We start from the raw sequence: 26,134 nt of genomic DNA, 5'->3' as shown, positions 1-26,134 counted from the left end.
GCGACTGATGACCTCAGAAGTTAAGTCGCATAGTGCTCAGAGCCATTTGAACCATTTGATACGTACAGAAGTAAACAAACCATAACATATCTTAATTTCAAAAATGGTTCAAATGGCTCTGAGCACTATGGGACTTAACATCTGTGGTCATCAGTCCCCTAGAACTTAGAACTACTTAAACCTAACTAACGTAAGGACATCACACACATCCATGCCCGAGGCAGGATTCGAACCTGCGACCGTAGCAGTCGCGCTGTGCTGGACTGAGCGCCTAGAACCGCTAGACCACCGCGGCCGGCTATCTTAATTTATCGTCATCTGCACCTTTCCCTTTCCTAGCTGGAGACAGTTAAGAAAAGGGCATGTGTTTATTAGAAGTTTTTTGTTGAGAATCACCAGCAAGCACGTACCTTTTTCCTTACGTTGGCGAGGATGACTGTTCACGGTACCAATTTAGTTTCAAAAAGAATTCATGCTTTAATTCCAGTACTGCAAGTAGTAATTATCTCTCATTACGTAAGCCGGCCGGGGTGGCCGAGCGTTTCTAGGCGCTACAGTCTGGAACCGCGCGACCGCTACTGTCGCAGGTTCGAATCCTGCCTCGGGCATGGATGTGTGTGATGTCCTTAGGTTAGTTAGGTTTAAGTAGTTCTAAGTTCTAGAGGACTGATGACCTTAGAAGTTAAGTCCCATAGTGTTCAGAGCCATTTGAACCATTTTTTTCTCATTACGTAAATTTCATGCCGATTCATACTCTTTATGTTAGCTGTTGGGCTGCCTCCCAGCCCCGTTATTCCAACATCAACCAACAGACCTAAGACAGTAGTCACGTAGGATGCTGAGGTTTGCGGAAAAGTCGTCGTTCTAATTCATCCAAAAGGTGTTGAGATCGAGCCTCAGAGCAGTCCAGTCCATGCCAGGCCTTTATGAAAAGGTACACAGTTATACAGTCATTACCTCCGAACTGTTCCAGTACTGGACAGAGAGCGTAGTGTTGTAAAATGTGTTCATATCCTTCGGCATTTACCGTTTTCAAATGCGCAATATGGTGACCACACACTAACGGTGAGAAACACCAACATACCGTAACACCACCCACCTCCTCCGTACTTCACTATTGGTACTATAGTTAACGTTGTCCAGAACGTTCTCCAGGCAACTTCCAAGCCCAAAAACTTCCATCTGATTGCCACAAGGCATAGCGTGATTATCGCTTCGAAACACTCATTTCCGGTCATCCGTTGTCCAGTGGCCTCGCTCTGTACGCCACTTCATGCGTCTCTTAGCTGTGATCTCAAAATAGTGTGGCTTAAGAGGAGTTAGTCGAATATTCTGCCCCATATTTTTAGCTCCCTATGCACCGTTGTTGTGATGGGTGGGCTGCTGTTTCCTTTCGCTAATTTCGTATGATTTTTATAACCACCCTCCGCAATACTCGGCGTTCCCGGATCGCCTGCCTGGTCGTGGTTTTGCTGAGGTTGTCCCTTCGCATTTCCACTTCACATACACATCACCTGCAGTAGACTCGGGTAGATGTAGAAAGGCTGAAATGTCCGCGATAACCTGTTACTCAGGCGACGTCCCACAACTAACCCACAATCATAATAACAAAGCTCTCTCGACCGACGCATTTTGCTGTTACTGTCTTCAAAATGGTTCAAATGGCTCTGAGCACTATGGGACTTAACATCTATGGTCATCAGTCCCCTAGAACTTAGAACTACTTAAACCTAACTAACCTAAGGAGATCACACAACATCCAGTCATCACGAGTCAGAGAAAATCCCTGACCCCGCCGGGAATCGAGCCCAGGAACTCGGGCGCGGGAAGCGAGAACGCTACCGCACGACCACGAGGTGCGGACTGTTACTGTCTCTCTACTGACAACACGATACTGCCCACCTCCTTTTCTACTAACAGGGCTGCTGCTCGTGACAGCTAGTGATCAATTCTGTAATTGACAGCGGTCTCTCGATGCCTTTGATGAGACAGTGTATCGTATATGTTTATGTATGTATGTTTCACATCTGCTCCTAAAACACTGAACCAATTTCAACTGAACTTGGTAGACATGTCACTGTTTGGAGAGAATCGCTTCCAGGCTAAGATCCACGTACGTATCAAAGGGGCGGAGTGAGGATGAAAGAGTAGTACAGCTCACGACGTGTGAATTTGCAAACTTTCTTCGTCCGGTATTTGAGAATGAGAGCATTTAATGACTTGCAACAAATTTTGCAGGTAATTTCAAACTATGTGAAACTGTTCCTCGCTGACAACCCCGATAAAATTATGAAAGGAAAAAAGTTCATCGCTGATTGCATATTTCTGTTCATGCAGTAAATGTGCTGCATTAAGCGCGGCACATTAAATTATTACTTCTTTATTACTAACTTAATTGATGACGCATTCCGTACACAGTATTCAGACATACCACTGAATTTACTTGCAAAACATTATTGTACGACACAAAGTTCAGGAAATATGAGGTCGTAAACACTGAGATATGTGAAGTACTGCAGCATCTCATGCATGGCTTTCAAATTTATTATTTTTCTGTTGCTAACTCTATTCGCAAAAAAGAATTCTCAGACAGTATCGACATATGCTGCTAAATGACATCCAAAGTATATCGTTGTACGACACACGGTTCATCAGAAATAATGCCATAAATACTGTAGTGCTTCAATAACTACCACAGCGTGCATGGCGGGTTAATTTATTACTTCGTTAGTACTAACTATATTCGCAACACATTTCGCAGACAGTATCCACATATGTCATTGAATGTAGCTACAAAATTATATTATTGTACGACCGTAGTTCAGGAGTTACGACGACATAAATACTGGACTGCGTGAAAATAAAACTACGCAGCGAAATTCGCAAGAGGTTCATGTGAAATATGTGTACGAATACGTGCGAAGTATGTTAATAACATGTGAAGTATACTATTATGAGCCTACGCTGCAAATATAAGTGTAGAAAGTCCATCCTAAACCTCTTGAACGATTTCAACCAAAGTTTGTACACACATCAGTTACGATCTGGAAAGAAATACTGTGGGTGTTAGAACCGTCAGATTCCTGTTGGAGGTGAGTATGATAACGTGGAGGAGAAGGTGGGAGGAGGCGATGTATAGCTAGAGAGAGAGGGAAGGAGGACATGAACATTGGTAAGAGGCGATAGAGGGAGAACATATACACAGAAAGGGAAAGAGGGAAATGAACGGAGAGACGGGAGAGGAGATGATCAAAGAAAGGAAAGAGGAGAAGATTGACAGGGAGAAAGGGTAGGAGGAGATGGATTAATAGAAAATTGGATTAAATATATAACTATGACATGCTGGGTGCTCAGACTGTATATATTATGCCTGTCAAAAAGATGAAGTATCCAGAAGACATGGCGAGAAGTCAATATAACTTTGTACACCACTGGTAGTTATGTAAATGTTTAGATCTGAATTCCTTGTGACAGGCAGAATGGCCACCCCAGTGCTTCAGTACTGTTCGTGTTTAGGGTTGTTAGCGGGGCTGGCAGGGCACACGAGAGATAGGAATGGCGCCAGCTGTTGTGTCATTGCCGGCCGCGGTGGCCGTGCGGTTCTAGGCGCTGCAGTCCGGAACCGCAGGACTGCTACGGTCGCAGGTTCGAATCCTGCCTCGGGCATGGATGTGTGTGATGTCCTTAGGTTAGTTAGGTTTAAGTAGTTCTAAGTTCTAGGGGACTGATGACCTAAGATGTTAAGTCCCACAGTGCTCAGAGCCGTTTGAACCATTTTTGTTGTGTCATTACTGTGAAGTACATGGATTTGTAACGTTTTCGTGGGAGACAGCGCTATCGGCACCTGAGGGAGCTGGAAAGTTGCCACATTGCAAGTCTCCATTTGGTCAGCTGGTCAAGTCGTCCAGTACCTAGATTTATGGGGCATTTGTACGCTCTACGTTGGACTGCAGAGGAACGTGGAGGTAGGCATTCTCGTTGTCAAGGTTCCCATCGATCACATCTGACTACCCAATGGAGGATCGCCGTATTGTGTACCAAACACATCGTAATCCTTTCACACCTGCGCATGTGATCTGACGAAAAGTTATGGACTGATTCTCCCTTGGTTGGAGACTAGCAGTAGATGGACTACAGAATTCCCATCCTACACATGAGGCTACTGCTAACAAAACAACACAAACAGTTGTGTTTGGAGTATTGCCACGACATGGTCGTGTGGGCTGCTAGTAAACGGAGTCATTGTGTTTAGCGATGATTTGTGGTTCTGCATTACCCCAGATTACTACCATAAAAGAGTATGGTGGCGACCTGAGAAGAGATCCCCTCCTTCGAATACTTTGGACGGATATGGAAGTGTTATTCCTGGCGTCATGGTGTGGGGAACTGTTGGTATGATCTCAAGTTGAGCGTGATAATGAGTGAGGAAGCCCTTAAGACACACTGGTACATTACAGATTACCTCTCATGTGCCATTTTGCAGTAGGACAGTGCTCATTCAGACATGGCACATACCTCTATGAGCTATTTGTATGGTGATGTAATATTTCCAGGGCCACCAAGATACCCAAATCTGTCCCAACAGAACGTGTGGGACCACCTTGGACACCAGCTCTGTCCAAGTGCCAGTAGCTGGGATGTGAAAAATGAGTTACAAGAACCAACGCATGTATCCATATCAGAGATAAACGTGCTCGTACGACCAAGTTCTTTCTGAATTTGACTCGGTTTTGTAATCACTGCACGTACACCACATGCACTATTATCCCCAAAGTTTCATTTCATTTCCACATTCCTTCTTTGGTGTTTCATATGTACAGGGCGAACATTAATAAAACCGACAAATTGCAAGGATGGATTTCTGACTGGAAATGGGGGAAAAAAGGTCCTATGCAATGTGTCCAGAAATGTACGTCGTGCGGCTGACAACAACAAATTGTCCCGGAACACAGCAAAGTGTATCAGCGCATCCAAGTTGCAAAATGTGTTCAAAATGGCCTCGATGGACTGCAGGATACACATAAGCCCACTTTGGCGTACGCTATGTTGGAGGGCCTCTTCCCTGGCGCTTGTACTTGTGTTCGTCTCAATATCCTGTAGAATACGATCTTCTGAATCTAGTGTGCATACAGACCGCCGCTTCCCTGCACTTTAGCCCGTCTGAAGGGAACCAAGATCATAAAACGCCCAGAAAGCACTTGAAACGTTGGGTGGTGTGGTTGGTATCTCTGAGAGACTTGTTTTGGTATAAGCGGCCTGCCTCTCGACCGCTTCCATCTGCCTGGCCATAAAAAAAAAAAAAAAAAAAACCATCTCGACTTGTTCGCGGTGTGAATACCGGAACATTGTGCTACTTACATTACGCTGCGTCAATTGCACAGCCTACAACACACAAGGAACACACGGTACGTGGTCACAGGAACTGTCATTCCCCAACATCATCTACTGTGGCAATGACCCATTTGCGGACACACGTTCATGACATCTTCTCCTCTATTTCCAGTGAGGAATCCGTCCCTGCAGTTTTATTTCAGCTCTAGGAGTTCTGTACATTCTCTTGTGACTCTGGGTCAGACAACCGTATTTGTTATATAATAATGCGCTTATATGTTGTCGCATTGCATTTTATTAAGAAAAACTCCTGGAATTTTCGATAGTACTGTCTTTTCTTCAAATGTTGTGTTTTAACTATGACCAAAAACTCGTCTTGTCTGTGGTTCCAGCAATCTGCATCTAAATTCGTTGAACATCAAGTATGTTCCTATGTCTGCCTTATGCACATGTTTTAAATTCATATTATATTGTTTGAAAGTGACGTGACCTGTGTTATCCTACTCCATCTGCTTTGGAATGCTAGAGTTCGTTAGAGTCAAATACTCATGAGGTAGTCAGACAGAAATAATTATGTAACTGCTACTGATTTTCAGTAGTGATATCCGACAAATTACTGCCTGGTCTGGTATTGTGCGTATAATTTAAGTGGAATGTGTGGTATGTTACATCGTCAGTTTTTGGAATGTTCAAATGTCAGTGATTTCCTAAGGGACCACATTGCTGAGGTCATCGGTCCCTAGAGTTACACACTACTTAAACTAACTTTTGCTTACTGAAACTAACTTTAACTTATGCTTACAACAACACACCTAGGTATGCCCGAGGGAGGACTCGAACCTCCGGCGGGAGAGGCCGCGCAATCCGTGACTTGGCGCTTCAAACCGCGCTGCCACTCCGCGCGGCAGTTTATGAAAATATGCCTTGTAGTAGCTACTACTTCAACCGAAATAATGTTTTTGAAAATACCTATACATGTTCAAAGTGAACTCCATCAGTTTGTATAAGTAACGACATGTCAACGTTCATCTTATTGCAGTTTGAATTATTCACCAAAATCACTCTTATATTTACCGGCAATAGCAGTCCATCCAGCCTTTCCATTGCCAAAGTATTATCACAGCCTGTCCAGTCATCTACTACACGTTTATTATGAAGAAGTTGTTTCAATTACTGAGCCATATTAATAACTATGTGACTTCTTAACAGGTGGTCGGTTTTATAGAAAAAATACACAACTTTCACTTTTTATGTTGTTTTATTTGCTGCGCTTGGTACATCATAAGATTTTGTATTTATCTAGAAACATAGACTTGCTTAGTTCGGTGCCTACATCTGGTATGGCAGACTCAAGTATATTTTCACGAAGAACGACATGCATAAAATGGTTAGCGACAATCTCTTCTGTCGGCTGTACATTCTGAAGGGCAAGCTTCATCAATTACTTCCATAATTTCTCATAGAAGTTATACATGTGTAGATGCTAGATGATGCATTCATCAACAGCACACTGTATTGCATAGACTGCATAAAATGATAAATGTTATGTTGTTGTAATTGCATACATCGACTGTCATTTGCATTATTACGTATTTTAAACGCTTATACGCTCATCTAATAATACTGCAGCAGTCTGAATAATTCTGCTGATTATTGCTGCGATAAGCATCGGATTGCTGCACAGATGAAGCCACTCATTGGTAGATAATGTCACTTTATTGCTATAGTATCGAGAAATTACGAATATTTGTACCCGGCTGAACTTACATTCTTTCGTCATCCTCACAATATCTCGTTTGTGCTCACTGACATTTAAAGCGTTCGTTGCGTTGAACAATGACACTGAGAGCTTGAACAGTCGATACACAATTATGTTACCTGACCACGACGACCTGTGATCTTACACATACACATACGTTAATAATCTAATGTAAATACATGCATCAGGATTTTCTTTTCGCTGGTCTGCTTTCATGAATGGGAGTGCACTACCTCATACGCAGCTGGAATGCTTTTTTCAGTGTGTGTATGTTTACATTGACTACATGCAATGTGCGGAACATACCACAAACTGTAAGAAATGCGATGTGCCCTCGTTTAATTTTAAAAATGTGAAACAAATGCGTCCAGTCCAGTCTGTGTTACGAATCAACAGCAAGTATTCAGAGTTTGCTGTCAAATACTGTTTGCGATCGTAATATTTTTACGCTGTGGAAATACTGTCAGCAAACAACTCATCACACAGTCTCTGCAGTAGCTCATTAACCGATCTCATAAAATAGTATTTCCTCTTCGGGTATCCCATGTCATAGTCAGTACGAATGTGCTGGATAATTTCGTCAGCTAACTTAACGTTTTGTTTGTTAACCATTTCATTAGCATATGATTCCAAGCTCTTACACAGAGTGTAATGTGTGTTGGGACACACGTCACAGTCAGTTGCTCCAGCCTGTCAATCTTTCACTTCCAGGTGTCTCCATCATGCTAACGTAATGTTTCCACGGCAGGAGAGTCACAAATTGTGCTGGTAGTTTGGCCAGGTATCCTGAATGTCTCTAACGTTATAGCTCCTTAATATTGGGAATTAACATTCGAGAAATGAAGTCGTTTGAAATTGTTTTTCCTCTGACAAACATTTCATCAGCAAAGTTAAAAGCTTTGTTTCCTTGAGGCACAGGTCAGAGGCACTCTCACTTAGTAATCAATGACACTCTCCAAGTGTGTGTGCTGTGATGCATTTGTTTATTGCCAATATTATTTATGTGTGTACTAAGTTATTAAGATTTTCATAATATCGAATGATGTATTGGCAGCATAGAACTCCAACATGCTGAATTTTATCTGCTGTTTAAAGCTTTGTTGGTAGATAGTCTATTTTGTGTTAGCATCGCAGACTTTGTTGCAGCCACATGGAGGCTATGTAATCCTGAGTTGTGTTGTCGTTTGTGAACTTTACAACTACTCAAGATGAAGCAGAATCAAAGGGTTAAAGAGTTGTCAAGTTCGAGAGAACATATCATTTGTAACTAAACATAGAGTGAAACAAAATCATAAGTGAACAACTGTAGAAGTTTTTGGAATGCCAAGTATTTTGAATTACTTCTCGCAGTCGTCTGCAATCATCAGTTGAAGCGGAGGATTCTGTACATTTCAGTTATTTATTTAACATTCTTTAGTCAAGTATCTTCAGTGCTGTCTCGACGGTTATTTTGTCTATGTATTACCAATCTCATTTATATCAGGAAACATATACTGAACTTACCCTGTTTGAGTTACACTTTGCTAAGGCTGTACTGTCCTGAAGTGGATGTTCGTGATTGGATATATTTGCCTGATAATGTTTTAATGGTGGTTAGATGTTTCATTAGCTCAGATAACATATAGAATATTTATGTGGTTATTACTTCACGAGGGGATGCTGTATGAGAGGTTCAGCCCATTACACGTTAGCTCCGTTATTTCCTTTGAGTAACATTCAGCAGCTGCCAGATATCTCAAACGTACATTTCTCAGACTGCAGCTCGTCGTGGTGTTGGTCACTGTTTAGGAAAGGCACTAGGACACACATGGTTAGCTTCATTCCACTCCAGAAATTATAAAAGGACCACACATTGGCCATCAGCATGACTGTAGTACTCATTGCCTTGGGAAGGTAGCAGAACACGTTGATCTAGGAGAGGACTTCATATTGCGTAATACGCCTGAGAGGATGAAGGGTATCTTTGGCAGCTTTCACGGCATATGTATATTAAGGAATTAGCACACATGCAGTTTTAAAATAGATTTTTTATTAACCTTGGAAATTACAATACACTGATGGCAACATTCAGTGCAAAATCACCCGTAAAATTCTCCTGTTGGTCGGATAATGATGTCGTGAACCTGAAACAAGTTAAACACATTAGTTAAGAGGAGAAGTAGGGAAGAACATTACAGAACATGCTAATAATTCGGTTTCCATAGCGCGTGTTTCTTTCATTGGCTTCGAGAAGGAGTGGCCATCCTTTTTTAAGTTACTTCCCACTTTCGTATCTCTAACAGCAACAAAATTTTCTAACTGCCCACCGGCCGCACAGTAATGGTGATTTATAAAATAGGGAAGTAACGATACTTCATGAAAATTATGAGCCGTAGTTACAGCAAGTAAAACCGCAAAATTATTATTACTTACCAATTACTTTATGTGAAATTTTTGTGAAAACCTAGCGAAAATGCTTTTGACAGCCATTCCGCCTACTGCCCACCATGAATGCTAGAACGACCACTAGCGGGCAGCAGGCACCAGGTTGACAAACACTGACTCACTTTACGTCAAATTAAAGAGGAGATCAAAGTGATTCTGGCAATATGCAACCAAGATTTGTGATTAATATATATGAGAAAATACAGCTCCGAGAAGAATTATGTACCTGAACTTCAGCGTATCATAGAAGTTGTTAATGATTGTGGCTCTTATTGCAACTCCATCGAACTACGCACATGTAACATATCATAATTGATGAAGTTGTGAGACACTTTTTAATTGAAGTTTAATTGAAATCTGGAGATAATTTAATGCAAGATACATACACCATTAGCAAGATGGTATGTATTGGTAGACATAATGACACACTACGTCTAACATTTTGTCCGTAAGATACGTATTTTTTTAATTTGCTGTTTATTAATTTGCATAGTTTCACCCGTAAGCTAGAAACGCTTATACATATCATAATTGTAAGTAGTGCAAAGGAAAGAGGAGGAAAAATCCCATAAGAAGATGGCGCCATATACATATTTACCATAATAAGTTACAGCAAAGAGGTTATGAACTGATTTTTAACACTGCAACAAAACATTGCATTTATAGCTTTAAATTTTGGGTGAACAAATGCGCGTAAAATAAAGTGTAAGGTTTCAGTCCTCCTTAGAATTTTAGTCCACAGCTAAGGGCGCAATCATATTTTAGGTATCATATGTGCATTAAAAGTTGTGAATCAGGCTGTTGAATGTTCAACACATCAAGCGATGTAGATTCAGGGAGTTTCCATGAAGGAGAGGTATGGGAAGTTAAAAGGGCGCCGGCCATCTCGCAGTCGCTCATAATCTGGTATAAAACTGAAGTGGCAAGAGAATGTGTCGCCTCTTCTCACACTGTTGTCGATAAATCACTGTCGATTTCCCTTGGCAGACACTGAATTCGTTTACTTGTTGGGTAAATATATTTGCAGTTGTGGACGATTACCATCTCCGTAGCTACCTGTTTTCTAAGTAATCTTTAAACTACACATACCTGCACTATTAATAAAAATTTAAATGAAAATTTTCGAACATCCCTGGAATAAGGTAACTTGCGATAGAAGAAAAAACTTACCTGAACTCTTGGGTGCTGGGAAAGCATATAGACCACGGCTTTTGCTATATCTTCCGCTTCCAAGTAAGGCATTGACTTGAAAGTCTGTGCCCACCTTTCAGACTGGTTCATCGCATTGGTTAACACGACCCCTGGAGAAATTTGCTGCAACAGAGGAATTAATTCTTAGTTTTCCGTATCTGTACAGTGATAATATGATGTTCGTAACTCTGTTTTGTATATGTAGGAATTTTGTTATTTGTTGTTACAAATATTGCAATTTTTTTTAAAATTCGAGCCAACGTAATTTGGTCTCAGGGCAACAGTAAGGTTTGTTATTATACCTACCGTTGGAAATGTACCTTCTTACTAAACGTACGTATACTTGAACTGAGAACTTTTTTTCTAAACCAGACTAATATCTATGGTTAGTGATTTTTACAAAATTAAATCTGAGACGGAGACTCGAAGTCGCCTTTCCCATGGGAACGTAAACATGTGGCTTAGAGTCTCAATAGAGCACACAGTTTTGTTACATATATACTTGTCTACTACTTTAAAAATATATTTGTCATTGTTCGATTGTAAAGCCGTCTGCAAAACTTCCAATTTTCAAAATTGTGTTATTGTGTCTATTCTACATCCGACATATTACTTGACTATAGAGTACAGGATATGTAATGATAAGACAGATATTTTGAAACTACATGTGTTTGTGGCTTACGACCTTAATTTATTGGCCATGAATTCCAGAATAAAATAATAAATTACACAAAGGTGGGAAATTAAAGAGAAGGGCCTGCATAATGAAAAGAACCAGTGCGTGTTGAGAGTTTCAAAGGTAGCATTAGGCGACAATCGACTGAAACAAGGGAAAGGAAGATGAATGAGTAGCACACATACATGAAATAGTGACGGCAGCAGAGAATCATACAGCTATAAGTCCCAGTTCGAACTTCTTGCATAACGCAGAAGGAGAAAATATAAAAATACAGCAAATGAAACAGACAAAAGGGATACCAAAGTCTAAAAAAATAAGCGTGACATGAAGTGCAGTATAGCAAAGCAAGAATGGCTGGAGGAGAAATGAAAAGCTGTAGTAGCATGCATAACCATGGGAAATATGTATGCCTCCTGTTGGAAAATTAAAGAGACCTTTGGAGAAAAGAGAAGCAGCTGTATGGATATCAAGAATTAAGACGGCAAGCCATTACTAAGCAAAGAACGAAAGGCTGAAATATATAGCTGGGTTGCCTAAGGGAAACGAACTTGAAGACAATATTGTAGAAAGGGAAAATAAAGTAGATGAAGATGACGCGGGTAATGCCACATTGTGAGAATAATTGAACCGAGAATTGAAAGACCGAAGTCAAAACAAGGCACCTGGAGAAGAAAATTCTCCCTCATAACAATTAATGAGATCTTTGGGGGAATATAACAAAACTATTCCACCTAGTATGGTAGACATAGACGTATGAGGCAGGCGGAATACCCTCATCCTTCCAGAATAATGCAATGATTCCAAAGCCAAAGAAAGCAGTAACTGACAGCAGCAAAGACTACCGAACCATCAGTTCAATAAGTCATAGTTGCAAAATGCGGGTCCAAATTATTTGTGGGAGAATGGAAAACCTGGTAAACGCCACCGTCGTGGAAGGTCAGATTGAGTTCCGGAAAGATGGAGTAACACGCGTGGTAGTACTGACCCTACGACATATCCTACAAGATAGCCTGAAGAAAGACAAGTCTTCTCATATAACATTCATAGAATTAGGCAACTATTTTGACAATATTTACTGGAATCCACTATTTGAAACACTGAGAGTAGTAGGGATAAAATTCAAGTAGAAAAAGATTATTTACAACTTTACAAAGATTATTTACAACTTTAAAGACTGCAGTTATAAGAGTGGAAGGACACGAAAAGGAAGTAGAAGTTAAAAAGGGTCTGTGAAAGAAATGAAGTCAAACTTCAGAGTAAATGAATAAAAACTACGACGTTTGGCAATGAGATCGTAATTCTGTCAGAAATAGTGCGGAAAATTAAAACAAAGACATTTAATGTTGTCAAATTATATCAGGCGATGTTGAAGGAATTGGGTTAGGAAATGAGACACTGAAAGCAGTAGATGAGTTTTGTTATTTGAGCCCCGAAATGATGACGATTGCCGAAATAGAGAGGATGCAAAATGCGGATTTGCCAAAAGTAAGGAAGGCGTTTCTGGAATATGGCTCTTTATGGAAGCGATACGTGTATATTAAACAGTAAGAACGACGCTTTTTAGATGTGATGGTACGGTAGTATGTTGAAAATTAGGTGGATGGATCTGATAACTAATAAGGAAGTAACCAGTCCTTCGAATTGGGGAAAAACGAAATGTATGACAGGTTGACTAAAAGAACGGAATGATTGGTCAGAAACATCCTCAGACGCATTATGGAGGAAAGTGTGTGTTGGTAAAAATTGTAGAGGGAGAAACAAAGATTGATTGCAACAATAGTCCTCAAATGGATGCTGGTTGCAGTAGTTATTCAGAGAAGTGCTCAGGATAGCTTAGTGTGGATAACTGCACAGAACCAATCCTCGGACTGAAAACCACAGTAACAACACATTAATCAAAGGATTCCTACATACGTATATGTCACTGACAGGATGAGATATGTTGTCTTACCCCAACACGAATCTTGCTCTTTTTGGCGACGAGGTCCTTCCTGAGTCCTTCAGCCATGACCCTCACAGCTGTTTTGTTGGCTGAGTGCATCCCGAGGCCATCACTCAGCGTCGGTTCATGGGCCGAAATGCTGGAAAGGAAAGTCACTCATACAGCGTCGCCGAAGCTCAGGTTGCTCCGTATCAAGTTCCCATTCTGCGGACTACTGTGAAATTAATGGCAGAGCAAAGGCGGACGGCAAGATTGACTACTAAACTGTCTCTACCCGAGCTGTAATTAATTGAACCTTGTCCTAGCAGTCCCTAAGAGAACAATACGTCGAGGGTGTTAATGTATCCCTAGACTCCTCAACACTGGCTCTTGAAATATTGTAGATAGGATTTCACGGGATAGTTTGTGTCTGTCTTCACGTGCCTAACAATTCCGTTGCTTCATCGTCCTACCAAGAAACCGAAGTCTGCCACGTGCTTTATCTGCTACTCTTCATATCGTGACAAATTGCTACGCCAAACTATTTGTATGAGTTGACATTTCCAGCTGTGACTCGTAGTAATTGTACTCATAGGATACTTTGATTTTGCGTTTTATAAAGCGCACAGTTTCATATTTTTGAATATTTAAGGCAAGTAACCATTCATGACATTTCTTTGATATCTTATCGATATCTGTCTAGACATTTCTGCAGTTTCTTTTCAGATAGTACTTCATTGCAGATAACTACCTCATCTGCAGAAAGTACTTTTTTATCATAACATCTTCCAGATCATCAATAAATAACACGAATAGCAAGGATCTTAATACACTATTCTGGGCAGGTATGAAGTTACTGAAATCTGTCGATGACTCTCTACCCAACATGTTGAACCTCCTTACCTAAATATTATAAATCCAAACACAAATGCCTTTCGATACTCCATATTATCGTCCTTCCTTTAATAAGCATTGGTGTGATACAAAGTGAAATACATTCCAGAAGACAATAAAAATAGCATCTCTCTCGTCATCTCGATCCTTGATTTCCGCGATGTCGTATGACCAAAGTGCGAGTTGGGTTCTCATGACCGATGTTCCGGAGTCCATGGTGATTAGAACGGAGGAAGTCATTCTGTTCTTGATACCTCGTAACATTTGATCTCAGATCTTTAATGTATATCCCTCCAGTGCGGATTTTTGTGATATTAATTTTAAATAAGAAGGTACAATGCTAAAGATGGAAATACAAATCACATTGCCAACAAGAAATCAAAACGTACTGTTATAAAAATTAGGAAGAAGGTATTGAAGCTTACATTGTTTTTGAGGTATAAAATGAATTTACAAAATATTATTTCTTTACTCACACGGGTCTTGCTATAGGCCCAAAAGTCCTCACCACAAGACCATTTCATGGTTGTCAATGCAAAGCAGTAGTCTCTACAGTAGTAGGAGTAATAATAATAATAATAATAATAATAATTACATTTAGACTTCGTTAAAAGTATAGACTGCAGGTTCAACATACAAATGTCGAAATGTGAAAACGATAACGCGCTTATGGCGAGTGATTATTGCGTCACCAAACTGACTATACCACCCCCCCCCCCCCCCCAACTAATTTAAAATGCCAAAAATTATACGAAATATATCATTTTAAGGAAATGACAGGGTAGTGCACTCATCTATCAAAATAATGTTGTAAATGACTTAAAACAGAAATCATGATACCAGAATGACATACCATTCTAACAGTGAGGCTCGAGGAAGAAGAAGGAAGACTGACTGTAATTTCCCTTATTTTTTAAGCAAAATGATCGAAAAGTTCATAGATAATTGTGACACAAAAATAAAGTTCATATTCTGAAATACAGCCTTATAACTACTATAATAGAAACACAATGATGCGCTAACTATGCTTTCATATTCTGCAACACTTGGATGTCACTGATGTTTGACCCTAATTTTGTGTATCATCTCTCCTTTAACCCAGTCACCGGTCAAAGTTATTGGTTCGAGAGATTTGCGGTATATTATGGTCGAACGAGGGGCTCACCCAAACCCAAAATTGTAGGTAAACTCTCAAGGATCCCATGGTCCCTAGGACCTTGTCCATTTTTGACGATTTCTGGCTACTCTGCGAATATTTCTTCCACATACAATTTGAAACGCTATATCTACGGGCACTAATTGCTACAGAATATCTGATGATGGATAAATGCCGAAAGGAGTTATACGAGCAGTAAAGTCATTCCTAGCCTGATACCTAACATTTATAATTGCGACGCAGTAAGCCTGAACGGAAAACTACTGATTATTGTAGTAAAGGTCGTCTGCCTGTCGCATGACTTTAGGTGACATCCATATTATTGAATTTCAAACATTCTCTGCCACAGATATCCTGCCAATAGCAATGTCGATAACAGGCAAAAATGGTAGAGATTCTCGATTCACGGAACTGATGGACTGTCCATATACATAATTAAGATCGAACGGAACCTTCAGTGTGCGAGACCTTCCCTCATTTGGCCAGTTTTTTAATCGCGGGATGACACTTTTTTACATACCCATTATTATAGTAAATCTTTGACCGGCTTCGAGCTGTCCAACTGTTCGTTCACGATCGTAAGTACTCAGATGGTATCCTGCAGATGTGTTGCCGTACCGCGGAACGTCGCACTGATCGTTTCCCGAGAAACCGTCTCCACAACAACTGTCGAATGCATACAGAGCGCTCGTACACAGGCTTCGCATACAGTTAACACGTCCATGTTTCCTTTTACTGTCATTGGTCGGTTGTGCCGTAGGAACAGACAGTTATTTCTTAGCAAGTGACGTTGTTTCTTAGCTATTGTCAAACAGTGTATTTTTACTTCCTGGAAACGAAGAATAAATCCAGGAAATAACAGCAGACCTTCTCGGCCTAAAATGTTGTTCGATCGATCAGGAAGTCGTGGTAACTACGTTTTCTAATGTAATCGTCGTGCGGGTAGCGAGTCGTAGAACTTGTGACAGGTTTTGCATCCGTGTAAGGAGCCTGAAGTTCGAATCACTTGGCACTGAAATCGAAAGCAATTAAATTTGGCGTCAATAAATAAATGTGGTCGAAAAAGATCTTTTTCCTTGTGTGAAATATCATACCATGTAATTGACAGCGGTACTGTATGTCAAAATGTATAATGCCACGTACGCCAACGTCATATGAGAAGAAAGTGTGTAGCAATGTTTATAATCATTGAGAGTGCGAAGTGACTATGTCAGTGAACATTCGATTTGTAGCTACCAAGAATTTTGGGAAACGTTAGTGTCCAAGAGAGCTGTCATTAAGAGAAGAGAAATAGTACATGTCTAAACGTCCACAACGGCGTAAAGGACTGATGGAGTGACAGATGAATCACTGCTAGAGTCAGTCCCACAACAGTCACAGCCGGCCACGGTGGTCTAGCGGTTCTACGCGCTCAGTCCGGAGCCGCGCGACTGCTACGGTCGCAGGTTCGAATCCTGCCTCGGGCATGGATGTGTGTGATGTCCTTAGGTTAGTTAGGTTTAAGTTGTTCTAAGTTCTAGGGGACTGATGACCATAGATGTTAAGTCCCATAGTGCTCAGAGCCATTTGAACCATTTGAAAGTCACAACTGCAGTACCTACTTGCCGAATTATTCACAGAAGTTTGTACATGTGTGTGTGTGTGTGTGTTTGTGTGTGTGTTTTACGAGCCTGGCCACGTAAGCGCTGGCTCCTACCTGCTGATGTGGATGACGAAGCCGTCGTCGACGCCCCTCCTCATCATGTCCTGGACCGCCTCCCTGCTGCAGATGGCCAGGCCAAGCTCGTTCACCTCAAACATCTGTCTCCAGTGTTCTGTTTTACCGGCTGTAGAAGTCAATACAATTGAGCATCAGCCAATTTTCTAAATATAGTTAGATAACTTAAAGTGCAATTTTGACGCAGCAGTTTCAAAGAAAGAGACACGTAATAAAAATACATTTCACCTTTCACAGATGATAATATGGAGATTTATGCTTAAAAAGAAATCGATCAAGAAAATAAGTTAAGAAGAGACCTGGTACCTGTCAAGCCCACTTTGATTTTACGTTGATCGTGATTGGTTACTTTAGAGGCAGTTTAGAACAGCGATATGAAATTTATACTGTATATTAACTACAGTTTCGCTTTGTAACTGTAAACAATGAAGGCGTTTCGGTTAATACGAATGATACCATATTTTTTTACTCAGTATCTACATTTTTGATAGAATTTTCGACAGCGTATATGTAATAAATTAGCCCTTAACTCACGAAGCAACTTTTCTGTAACGTGTATCTTAAGATGGAGTTTCTGGGACCCTACGTTTAAACCGTGATTTAAGACCCAAATCATCTGAAATTGTTCACTTATTTTTACAATTATTGTTCATTTATTATTACAATTATTTAAGTGTTGTACAAATACTCATTGTAAATTTAATAGCACTAAATAACTATTGCAGTACTTTACTTCACTCCTAGGCTCCTCGAACCATTGTAGCACGAATGTGATCTTTTTACATGGACTGTTATCCTGCTGGAAAACGCCTTCGCCGTAAAAGAAGGCATCAAGCATGAACAGATGCAGATGATGCGCAATAACGTTTGCGTTGCCCAGCTGTCACTGTGTCTTAGATTACCTACATACGTCCCGAGTTGACGTACGCGTGGATGATGACGTATCTGGACATGACCATCGATCTGGTGTAACAAGAAATGTGAATCGTCTGGCTAGGTGTCACGTTTCCAGACACCCATGATCGAATCTCGGCGTTCCTGTGCCCACTGTAGTCCAAACTGACGACGTCTTTAGGTCAATGGGAATCTGTATGGGGCGTCTGCTCTGAAGCGTCATGTTCAGAAATGTACCATGAATGGTGTATAACAAAACACTTGTTCCAGACCAGCACTGTACTCTGTTGTCAGATCTTCTGCAAATCGCCGCCTGTCCTATCCGCGGCGAGCAAGCCTCCGACGTCTGCTGTCTGTGACGAGGCGTACCCCGTCGCCTGCTCGTGGTTTCGCCGTCCTCCAGCCGCCTTCCACAGGGTTCACGACAGCAGCACACCAGCAGCCGACCCGTCCCGCCGTTTCCGAGAAGCTCATTCCCACGCGCCTCGCCGTAGCAAACCTGCCCCACCTCACAGTCTGGGTTTCTACATTTGCGGCCTGTCTCGTCGCTAGAATGATTCTGCCATCTCCGCTGTTCCATTTATCTACTCTCCTTCATCCTCGCAACCTCACGGGGCTGCATTCAGTCACGCTGTCGCCAGTTGCCATAACGTTTTGGTTCATCAGCGTGCTTCTTTACGGCATGATGAAAACGTACAAGTGACTGAAGGGAAAACGTATGGGGAATCAAAATGGCTGAATAAAATTAATAAAGGAGAATTTACGGCCGATATATGTCGCATAAAGTGGAAATAAATTGTTACAGATGGAATTAATGTATAATTAACTAGGGAGTAACGATACTTCATATTTTTAATCTCTGCTAGATGCACAGAGTATCCTCATTTCTGGGTAAATGAGAAAGTAATGTCACTCTATAACAAAACTACACGGGGACAAGTTAACTGACACACCTTAAATGCTGTACACCAGAGCTACACACCGTAGACTGTAGGTAAATAATCGTTACTGAAGAACAAATGGGCTTTAGGAAAGGATATTCAACTGCTTACGCTGTTTTTATTTTATGACGACATCATAAAGATATTGACACTGTAACCAAGGTAAAAAGTTGACATTTATACACGGTCCAGTCACATTACTGTGACCACCTTCAATGTTTGATGTCAACGTGCAGTAATCTCCTGAAACTAACACAGTCCTATCTTCTTTTTGGCCTTTGTGCCATCTTTGGTAGATATCATTAAGGGTGCTCAATCTCCCATTTATAATTTGTAACCCGCCAGCAACTTTTGTTTCAAACACGTATCAGAATGTGACTGTCATCACAGTTGTCAAACACCACAATAGAGGAAATTGTCCTGTTAATCAAGTAAATTATATCAAACATCTATTGTGTTCTTGTGGAATAACAGCTCAGGAAGGTAGCCCACCATTTGCCATATGCGTGTGGTCGAGAGACCTTCAGGCTGCACTCACCACAGCCAAAGTGCCGGCCCAGTAGGCATTAATTCTGGTCGCAGTACCTACGCAAGTGTGACTCGGCTGCTTTGTCTTGAAGTATTTCGCTGAATTTCTTTGTTGACAGCAAAATGTACAGATGTGCTGTAATTTCAGTAAATTTTTACTGTAGCTGATAATCAGTTGAGAAAGAATTTTCGCTCTGTGGTTGTATGTGCGCTAATATGAAACATCCTGGCGGGTTAACACTATATGCCCGACCCAGATTTGAACTCGGGACCTTCGCTTTTCTGGGGCAAGTGCCTTGTTAATTAGCTACCCAAGATAGAATCAGGTGTCGTAGGTAAATCTATGTAGCACAGTTTGTAGAGCACTTGTGCGCGAGAGGCGAAGGTCCCGACTTCGAGGCTTGATCCGGCAACAGTTTTATGTTCCAGAACGTTCGATAATGCATTCCTTCACATTTCTGATCATTTACACGTTAATTCAACGTAAATTCATTAAAATGTGAGATATTTGATTTTCAGTTTGCATACATACATATAAAATCAGTGTCGTAGTCGGCACCGGCGCTGTTGACGAGGATGTCGACTCCATTGAGGTTCTCCCTAATCCACTTAAAAGCTGAGAGGATGCTTTCTTCTTTTCCCACGTCTCCCTGAAGAGCGTACAGTTTGCCCGCCGCCCCCTTCACTTCAAGAGCCTAAGGAAAAACAGAAAGAATGCTTTTAAGTGCTTCATAAGATAATAATGTCAACAACGATATGAAACTCGACACCGATATGTTGCTCTATCACAGAATGGTTAGACAGGTTGTTTCATGTACGGCACGAGCGTTGGTCCGTTGTTGTGAGGGAATCAGTACCACTGCAGGCTGTCTGCAGCTGCGTGACTCTTCGGTCTTTGTGTGGACACTGTGGCAGGTGGGGTCCCGATTTTAACTGAAAATCAAGTAGACGAATAGGAGTGGCCTTGGAAAGAAGAATGGGTAAATCGTTGCGCTGTTTAACTCTCCGTACTGCTGTGGCAGTTGCCTCTGCGCTGTTCAGGAATTCAAACAGAAACCTGGCGAAGTAACAGTAGTGTGTCCGTTAACCAAGTCACATTCTGCTACCGTGAATGGCGCGAAGGAAGAATGGTTGTCGGTAAGCCTCTAAATTAGCTCTAATTTCTCGAATTTTCTCGCCGTGGTCATCATGCGAGATGTGTATGTCGTCCAAGTCTTCCCGGAAAGCGCTTTATCTATATTTTTACCTGAACTTCTCCGTAATTCACAACATCTCTCTTCTAACGTCTGCCAACTGTTTAGCATCCCAGTAGCCCTCTCGCCCCGACTTAACGATGCCACGACGAAACGGTCAGCTCTCCGTTCCATCATCTCCATGTCTTCTATCAGTCGTACCTGGTGGACGACTTATATTTCCTTAAGACGCTTCCTATGAATGTCAGTATGGTATCTTCTACTCGTATTTGTTTTATGCTATCATTCCACTAAACATCGCTCTGGATAGTTACTCCTAGTCATTTTACGGTAGCTACATTTTCTAGCAGTTTCTCATCAATAGTGTAGTTGTACGTTAGTGGCTTTCTTTTCCTGTGTATGCGCGAAGTGCTACATTTATTTATGTTCAGGATCAACTGCCGGACCCGGCAACATCGATCAGTCCTGTTGCAAGTCCTTCTGCAAATCGCTACTGTTCTCTGGCGCTGCAACTTTGTTAGAGACAATCAAATCGTCTGCGACTAGTCTTGAATTGCATCTGACGCATTCTAGTAGATCATTTATACGCATTTTAAACAGATAACGGTCCGATGAACGTTGCAGTATTGAAGCTCCTCGTCAGTTACATGTCGAGAATTTAGATTAAGTGATAACCTGAGTGTAGTCAGGAGTTAGTGTAACACGAATTATTGGAGCAATTTCTCCCCGCCATAAATGGTTGTTAAGATCGGTAGCCTGATTTTCTGGGATCTGGTGTACATTTTGGATGCTCAAGAAGAGTGGGTCAGAGATCGCCATGTTACTCCCCCAGGTAATTTTAAGTTGCTTACTGAAGAGTGAGTGTATGCAGCGGTTATTTAATCTTACTTCTAAATGGAAACTAAAAACGTTATTTTCAAGGAATTGAAACTAATGTTACAGTGAGTTTATAAAAGGTTAAGTTTATTTTCTCTGACTAGGTAGGAGTAGGCAAAATGCAACAGGGAATAACAATATTAATGTGCTAATAGTAAACTGCAGGAGCGTCTATAGAAAGGTCCCAGAACTGCTCTCATTAACAAACGGTCACAACACCCATATAGTACTAGGGACAGAAAGTTGGCTGAAACCAGACGTAAACAGTCATGAAATCCTAAACTCAGATTGGAATGTATACCGCAGAGACAGGCTGAACAGTGAAGGGGGAGGCGTGTTTATAGCGATAAGAAGTGCAATAGTATCGAAGGACATTGACGGAGATCCGAAATGTGAAATGATTTGGGTGAAGGTCACGGTTAAAGCAGGCTCAGACATGGTAAGTGGATGTCTCTATAGGCCCCCTGGCTCAGCAGCTGTTGTGGCTGAGCACCTGAAGGATAATTTGGAAAATATTTCAAGTAGATTTCCCCACAGTTCTGGGTGGAGATTTTAATTTGCCTGATATAGACTGGGAGACTCAAACGTTCATAACGGGTGGCAGGGACAACGAATCCAGTGAAATTTTTTTAAGTGCTTTATCTGAAAACTACCTTGAGCAGTTAAACAGAGAACCGACTCGTGGCGATAACATATTAGACCTTCTGGTGACAAACAGACCCGAACTATTTGAAAAAGTTAACGCAGAACAGGGAATCAGCGATCATAAAGCGGTTACGGCATCGATGATTTCAGCCGTAAACAGGAATATTAAAAAGGGTAGGAAGATTTTTCTGTTTAGAAAAAGTGACAAAAAGCAGATTTCAGAGTACCTGTTGGCTCAACACAAAAGTTTTGTCTCAAGTACAGATAGTGTTGAGGATCAGTGGACGAAGTTCAAAACCGTCGTACATTATGCGTTAGATGAGTATGTGCCAAGCAAGATCGTAAGAGATGGAAAAGAGCCACCGTGGTACAACAACCGAGTTAGAAAACTGCTGCGGAAGCAAAGGGAACTCCACAGCAAACATAAACATAGCCAAAGCCTTGCAGACAAACAAAAATTACGCGAAGCGAAATGTGGTGTGAGGAGGGCTATGCGAGAGGCGTTCAATGAATTCGAAAGTAAAGTTCTATGTACTGACTTGGCAGAAAATCCTAAGAAATTTTGGTCTTATGTCAAAGCGGTAGGTGGATCAAAACAAAATGTCCAGACACTCTGTGACCAAAATGGTACTGAAACAGAGGATGACAGACTAAAGGCCGAAATACTAAATGTCTTTTTCCAAAGTTGTTTCACAGAGGAAGATTGCACTGTAGTTCCTTCACTAGATTGTCGCACAGATGACAAAATGGTAGATATCGAAATAGACGACAGAGGGATAGAGAAACAATTAAAATCGCTCGAAAGGGGAAAGGCCTCTGGACCTGATGGGATACCAGTTCAATTTTACACAGATTACGCGAAGGAACTTGCCCCCCTTCTTGCAGCGGTGTACCGTAGGTCTCTAGAAGAGCGTAGCGTTCCAAAGGATTGGAAAAGGGCACAGGTCATCCCCGTTTTCAAGAAGGGACGTCGAACAGATGTGCAGAACTATAGACCTATATCTCTAACGTCGATCAGTTGTAGAATTTTGGAACACGTATTATGTTCGAGTATAATGACTTTTCTGGAGACTAGAAATCTACTCTGTAGGAATCAGCATGGGTTTCGAAAAAGACGGTCATGTGAAACCCAGCTCGCGCTATTCGTCCACGAGACTCAGAGGGCCATAGAAACGGGTTCACAGGTAGATGCCGTGTTTCTTGACTTCCGCAAGGCGTTCGATACAGTTCCCCACTGTCGTTTAATGAACAAAGTAAGAGCATATGGACTATCAGACCAATTGTGTGATTGGATTGAGGAGTTCCTAGATAACAGGACGCAGCATGTTATTCTCAATGGAGAGAAGTCTTCCGAAGTAAGAGTGATTTCAGGTGTGCCGCAGGGGAGTGTCATAGGACCGTTGCTATTCACAAAATACATAAATGACCTGGTGGATGACATCGGAAGTTCACTGAGGCTTTTTGCAGATGATGCTGTGGTGTATCGAGAGGTTGTAACAATGGAAAATTGTACTGAAATGCAGGAGGATCTGCAGCGAATTGACGCATGGTGCAGGGAATGGCAATTGAATCTCAATGTAGACAAGTGTAATGTGCTGCGAATAAACAGAAAGATAGATCCTTTATCATTTAGCTACAAAATAGCAGGTCAGCAACTGGAAGCAGTTAATACCATAAGTTATCTGGGAGTACGCATTAGGAGTGATTTAAAATGGAATGATCATATAATGTTGATCGTCGGTAAAGCAGATGCCAGACTGAGATTCATTGGAAGAATCCTAAGGAAATGCAATCCGAAAACAAAGGAAGTAGGGTACAGTACGCTTGTTCGCCCACTGCTTGAATACTGCTCAGCAGTGTGGGATCCGTACCAGATAGGGTTGATACAAGTCATAGAGAAGATCCAACGGAGAGCAGCGCGCTTCGTTACAGGATCATTTAGTAATCGCGAAAGCGTTACGGAGATGATAGATAAACTCCAGTGGAAGACTCTGCAGGAGAGACGCTCAGTAGCTCGGTACGGGCTTTTGTCAAAGTTTCGAGAACATACCTTTACCAAAGATTCAAGCAGTATATTGCTCCCTCCTACGTATATCTCGCGAAGAGACCATGAGGATGAAATCAGAGAGATTGGAGCCCACACAGAGGCATACCGACAAACCTTCTTTCCACGAACAATACGAGACTGGAATAGAAGGGAGAACCGATAGAGGTACTGAAGGTACCCTCCGCCACACACCGTCAGGTGGCTTGCGGAGTATGGATGTAGATGTAGATGTGGAACATAGATAAATTTTATTTCTTTTCATATGAGAAACGTAAGGTACTGTAAATACAAACATTTAGGTAAATAGGCATCTCTCGAGGAACTAGAACATTAGGTAGATGGACATGACAACACAGGCAAGATTCGGCGATCGTTCAGTGCCGAGGACAGTGTGCTGGTATTTGCCATACAAGTCTCAGGAATAATGAGTTGCCGAGTCTCTTGCCTAATAGCTAAAGGAATAAATATCGATTTATGGTGATAAAGTGTCTAAATTTGTCTGGGTTATCAGTAACAATATCTTCTACAATGGCACGGTGGGAGAGCGCATATGCAACTCATTAGCGCAGCCTTCCTCCTACTGAGTTAAGGTAGTGATAATATAAACAGTAACTGGTCCTCTCTGGGGAAGCTGTAAAACTGTCACATGCACCATGTCAACACATTTTCTGGATCTTGCGGTGAGTGATCGTCCATTACTGTCGACTCTGTGTAAAGTGTATGCTACACGCTTTTCGAGAGTGATGAACTGTCGCGTCTTTTCCTGAAACGCTGAAGAATAAGCTGTGGATTTACCGTGACAATATACGGAAATTTGTCTATACAGTAATAGCCCCTCCTATCCAAAAATATGTGAGAATGCCTTCCGAAAGGATCTGCTGAACCGTCCCTCGTATTCTTCAGGAAGGGCCTAAATCTAGTTAGGAGTGTTTCACAGACCGACCTTGATCAGTTCCACTCTCCTGGCGAGGCCGACCACGTGGATGCCGTGCTTGAGCAGCTCCTGAGCGATAGCGGCGCCCATGCCGGAACTGGCGCCAGTAACTAGGGCCACGCGGCCAGCGTACTTCTCGATGCCCATGTCTGATGCTGCTGTCTACTGCTGGCGTTGTCTGGTGATGAGTGTTTCCTCTAGCATCAACGGATGCTATTTATAGTGCTGGCGGCGGAGCGCAGACGCTTCACACTACTACGGCTCCCACTACAGCAGATTACGCCGCCGTCACGTGACCACGTAGTAAGATAAGCCAGGTGCGAAGTCCATCGGTACCGTCGCCTGACACAATACCTGAAGTTTGCATCATTTGCCTTTATCGACAAAGTAATTGCTCTTGGCAACTAAAGGAGTTACGGCGCTCAGTTATTTGCACAAGTCAGCAAGCTACTTCCGTGTGATCAATAGTTTCTTTCTAAACTAAATTTGTGCTGAACTTATATATCTTACTACCTGGCAAACCCGGAATTCTTCTGGTATTTATTTTGCTAATTTTCTATTGGAAAATAAAACAACAAACAAACAGTTTTTGTAGTGTAATATCGAAAATACGAGCAAAAGTCCTATAAAAATGAGACTCGAAAGCAATACTTGTTGAATGGGCCATTCTGTCCTATAATAACCTTCTATTGACACTACGCGTGGTGCAGACATCCTGCAGCTCGCTGTATCAAAGTACCTTGAATTCGCGTGAAAACACCTTGTAAGGCTTCCATACATTTTCAGCCGTTGTAAATATTTCCCCTCTACTGCAGTGGGAGAAACATGCACGACTGCACTGCATGGGTACTCTACAAGATCCTTGACTGTGTTCAATGTCGCTTTGTCGCTAGTCAGTTGTACATCGTTAGGACATTCTTATTACTGGCACAGTATCGAAGAGATGAGTTTGAGAGAAGAAGATCTGGTGTTCGTGAGTCTGGGAGAAATTGTCTTCAATACTT

The 26,134-nt window shown here is 41.6% G+C and overlaps 1 protein-coding gene across 1 annotated transcript; it reads right to left on the bottom strand.

Moving 5' to 3' along the window:
• Positions 1-9,102: 9,102 nt before the first annotated feature.
• On the bottom strand, positions 9,103-25,328 carry LOC124777929 (dehydrogenase/reductase SDR family member 11-like). The gene is made up of 6 exons (XM_047253478.1): positions 25,140-25,328; positions 19,968-20,130; positions 17,052-17,181; positions 13,336-13,465; positions 10,685-10,828; positions 9,103-9,213 (listed from the first exon to the last, which is right to left on the bottom strand). Exons 1-6 carry the CDS (start codon positions 25,275-25,277, stop codon positions 9,169-9,171), a joined length of 750 nt encoding a protein of 249 aa, XP_047109434.1. The 5' UTR covers positions 25,278-25,328; the 3' UTR covers positions 9,103-9,168.
• Positions 25,329-26,134: the final 806 nt, after the last annotated feature.

This window comes from Schistocerca piceifrons, chromosome 2 (assembly GCF_021461385.2).
Source record: "Schistocerca piceifrons isolate TAMUIC-IGC-003096 chromosome 2, iqSchPice1.1, whole genome shotgun sequence".
NCBI classification, from domain to species: Eukaryota; Metazoa; Arthropoda; class Insecta; order Orthoptera; family Acrididae; genus Schistocerca; species Schistocerca piceifrons.
The sequence above is the reverse complement of the archived record's forward strand: the minus strand, read 5'-3'. Positions and strand labels throughout refer to the sequence as shown.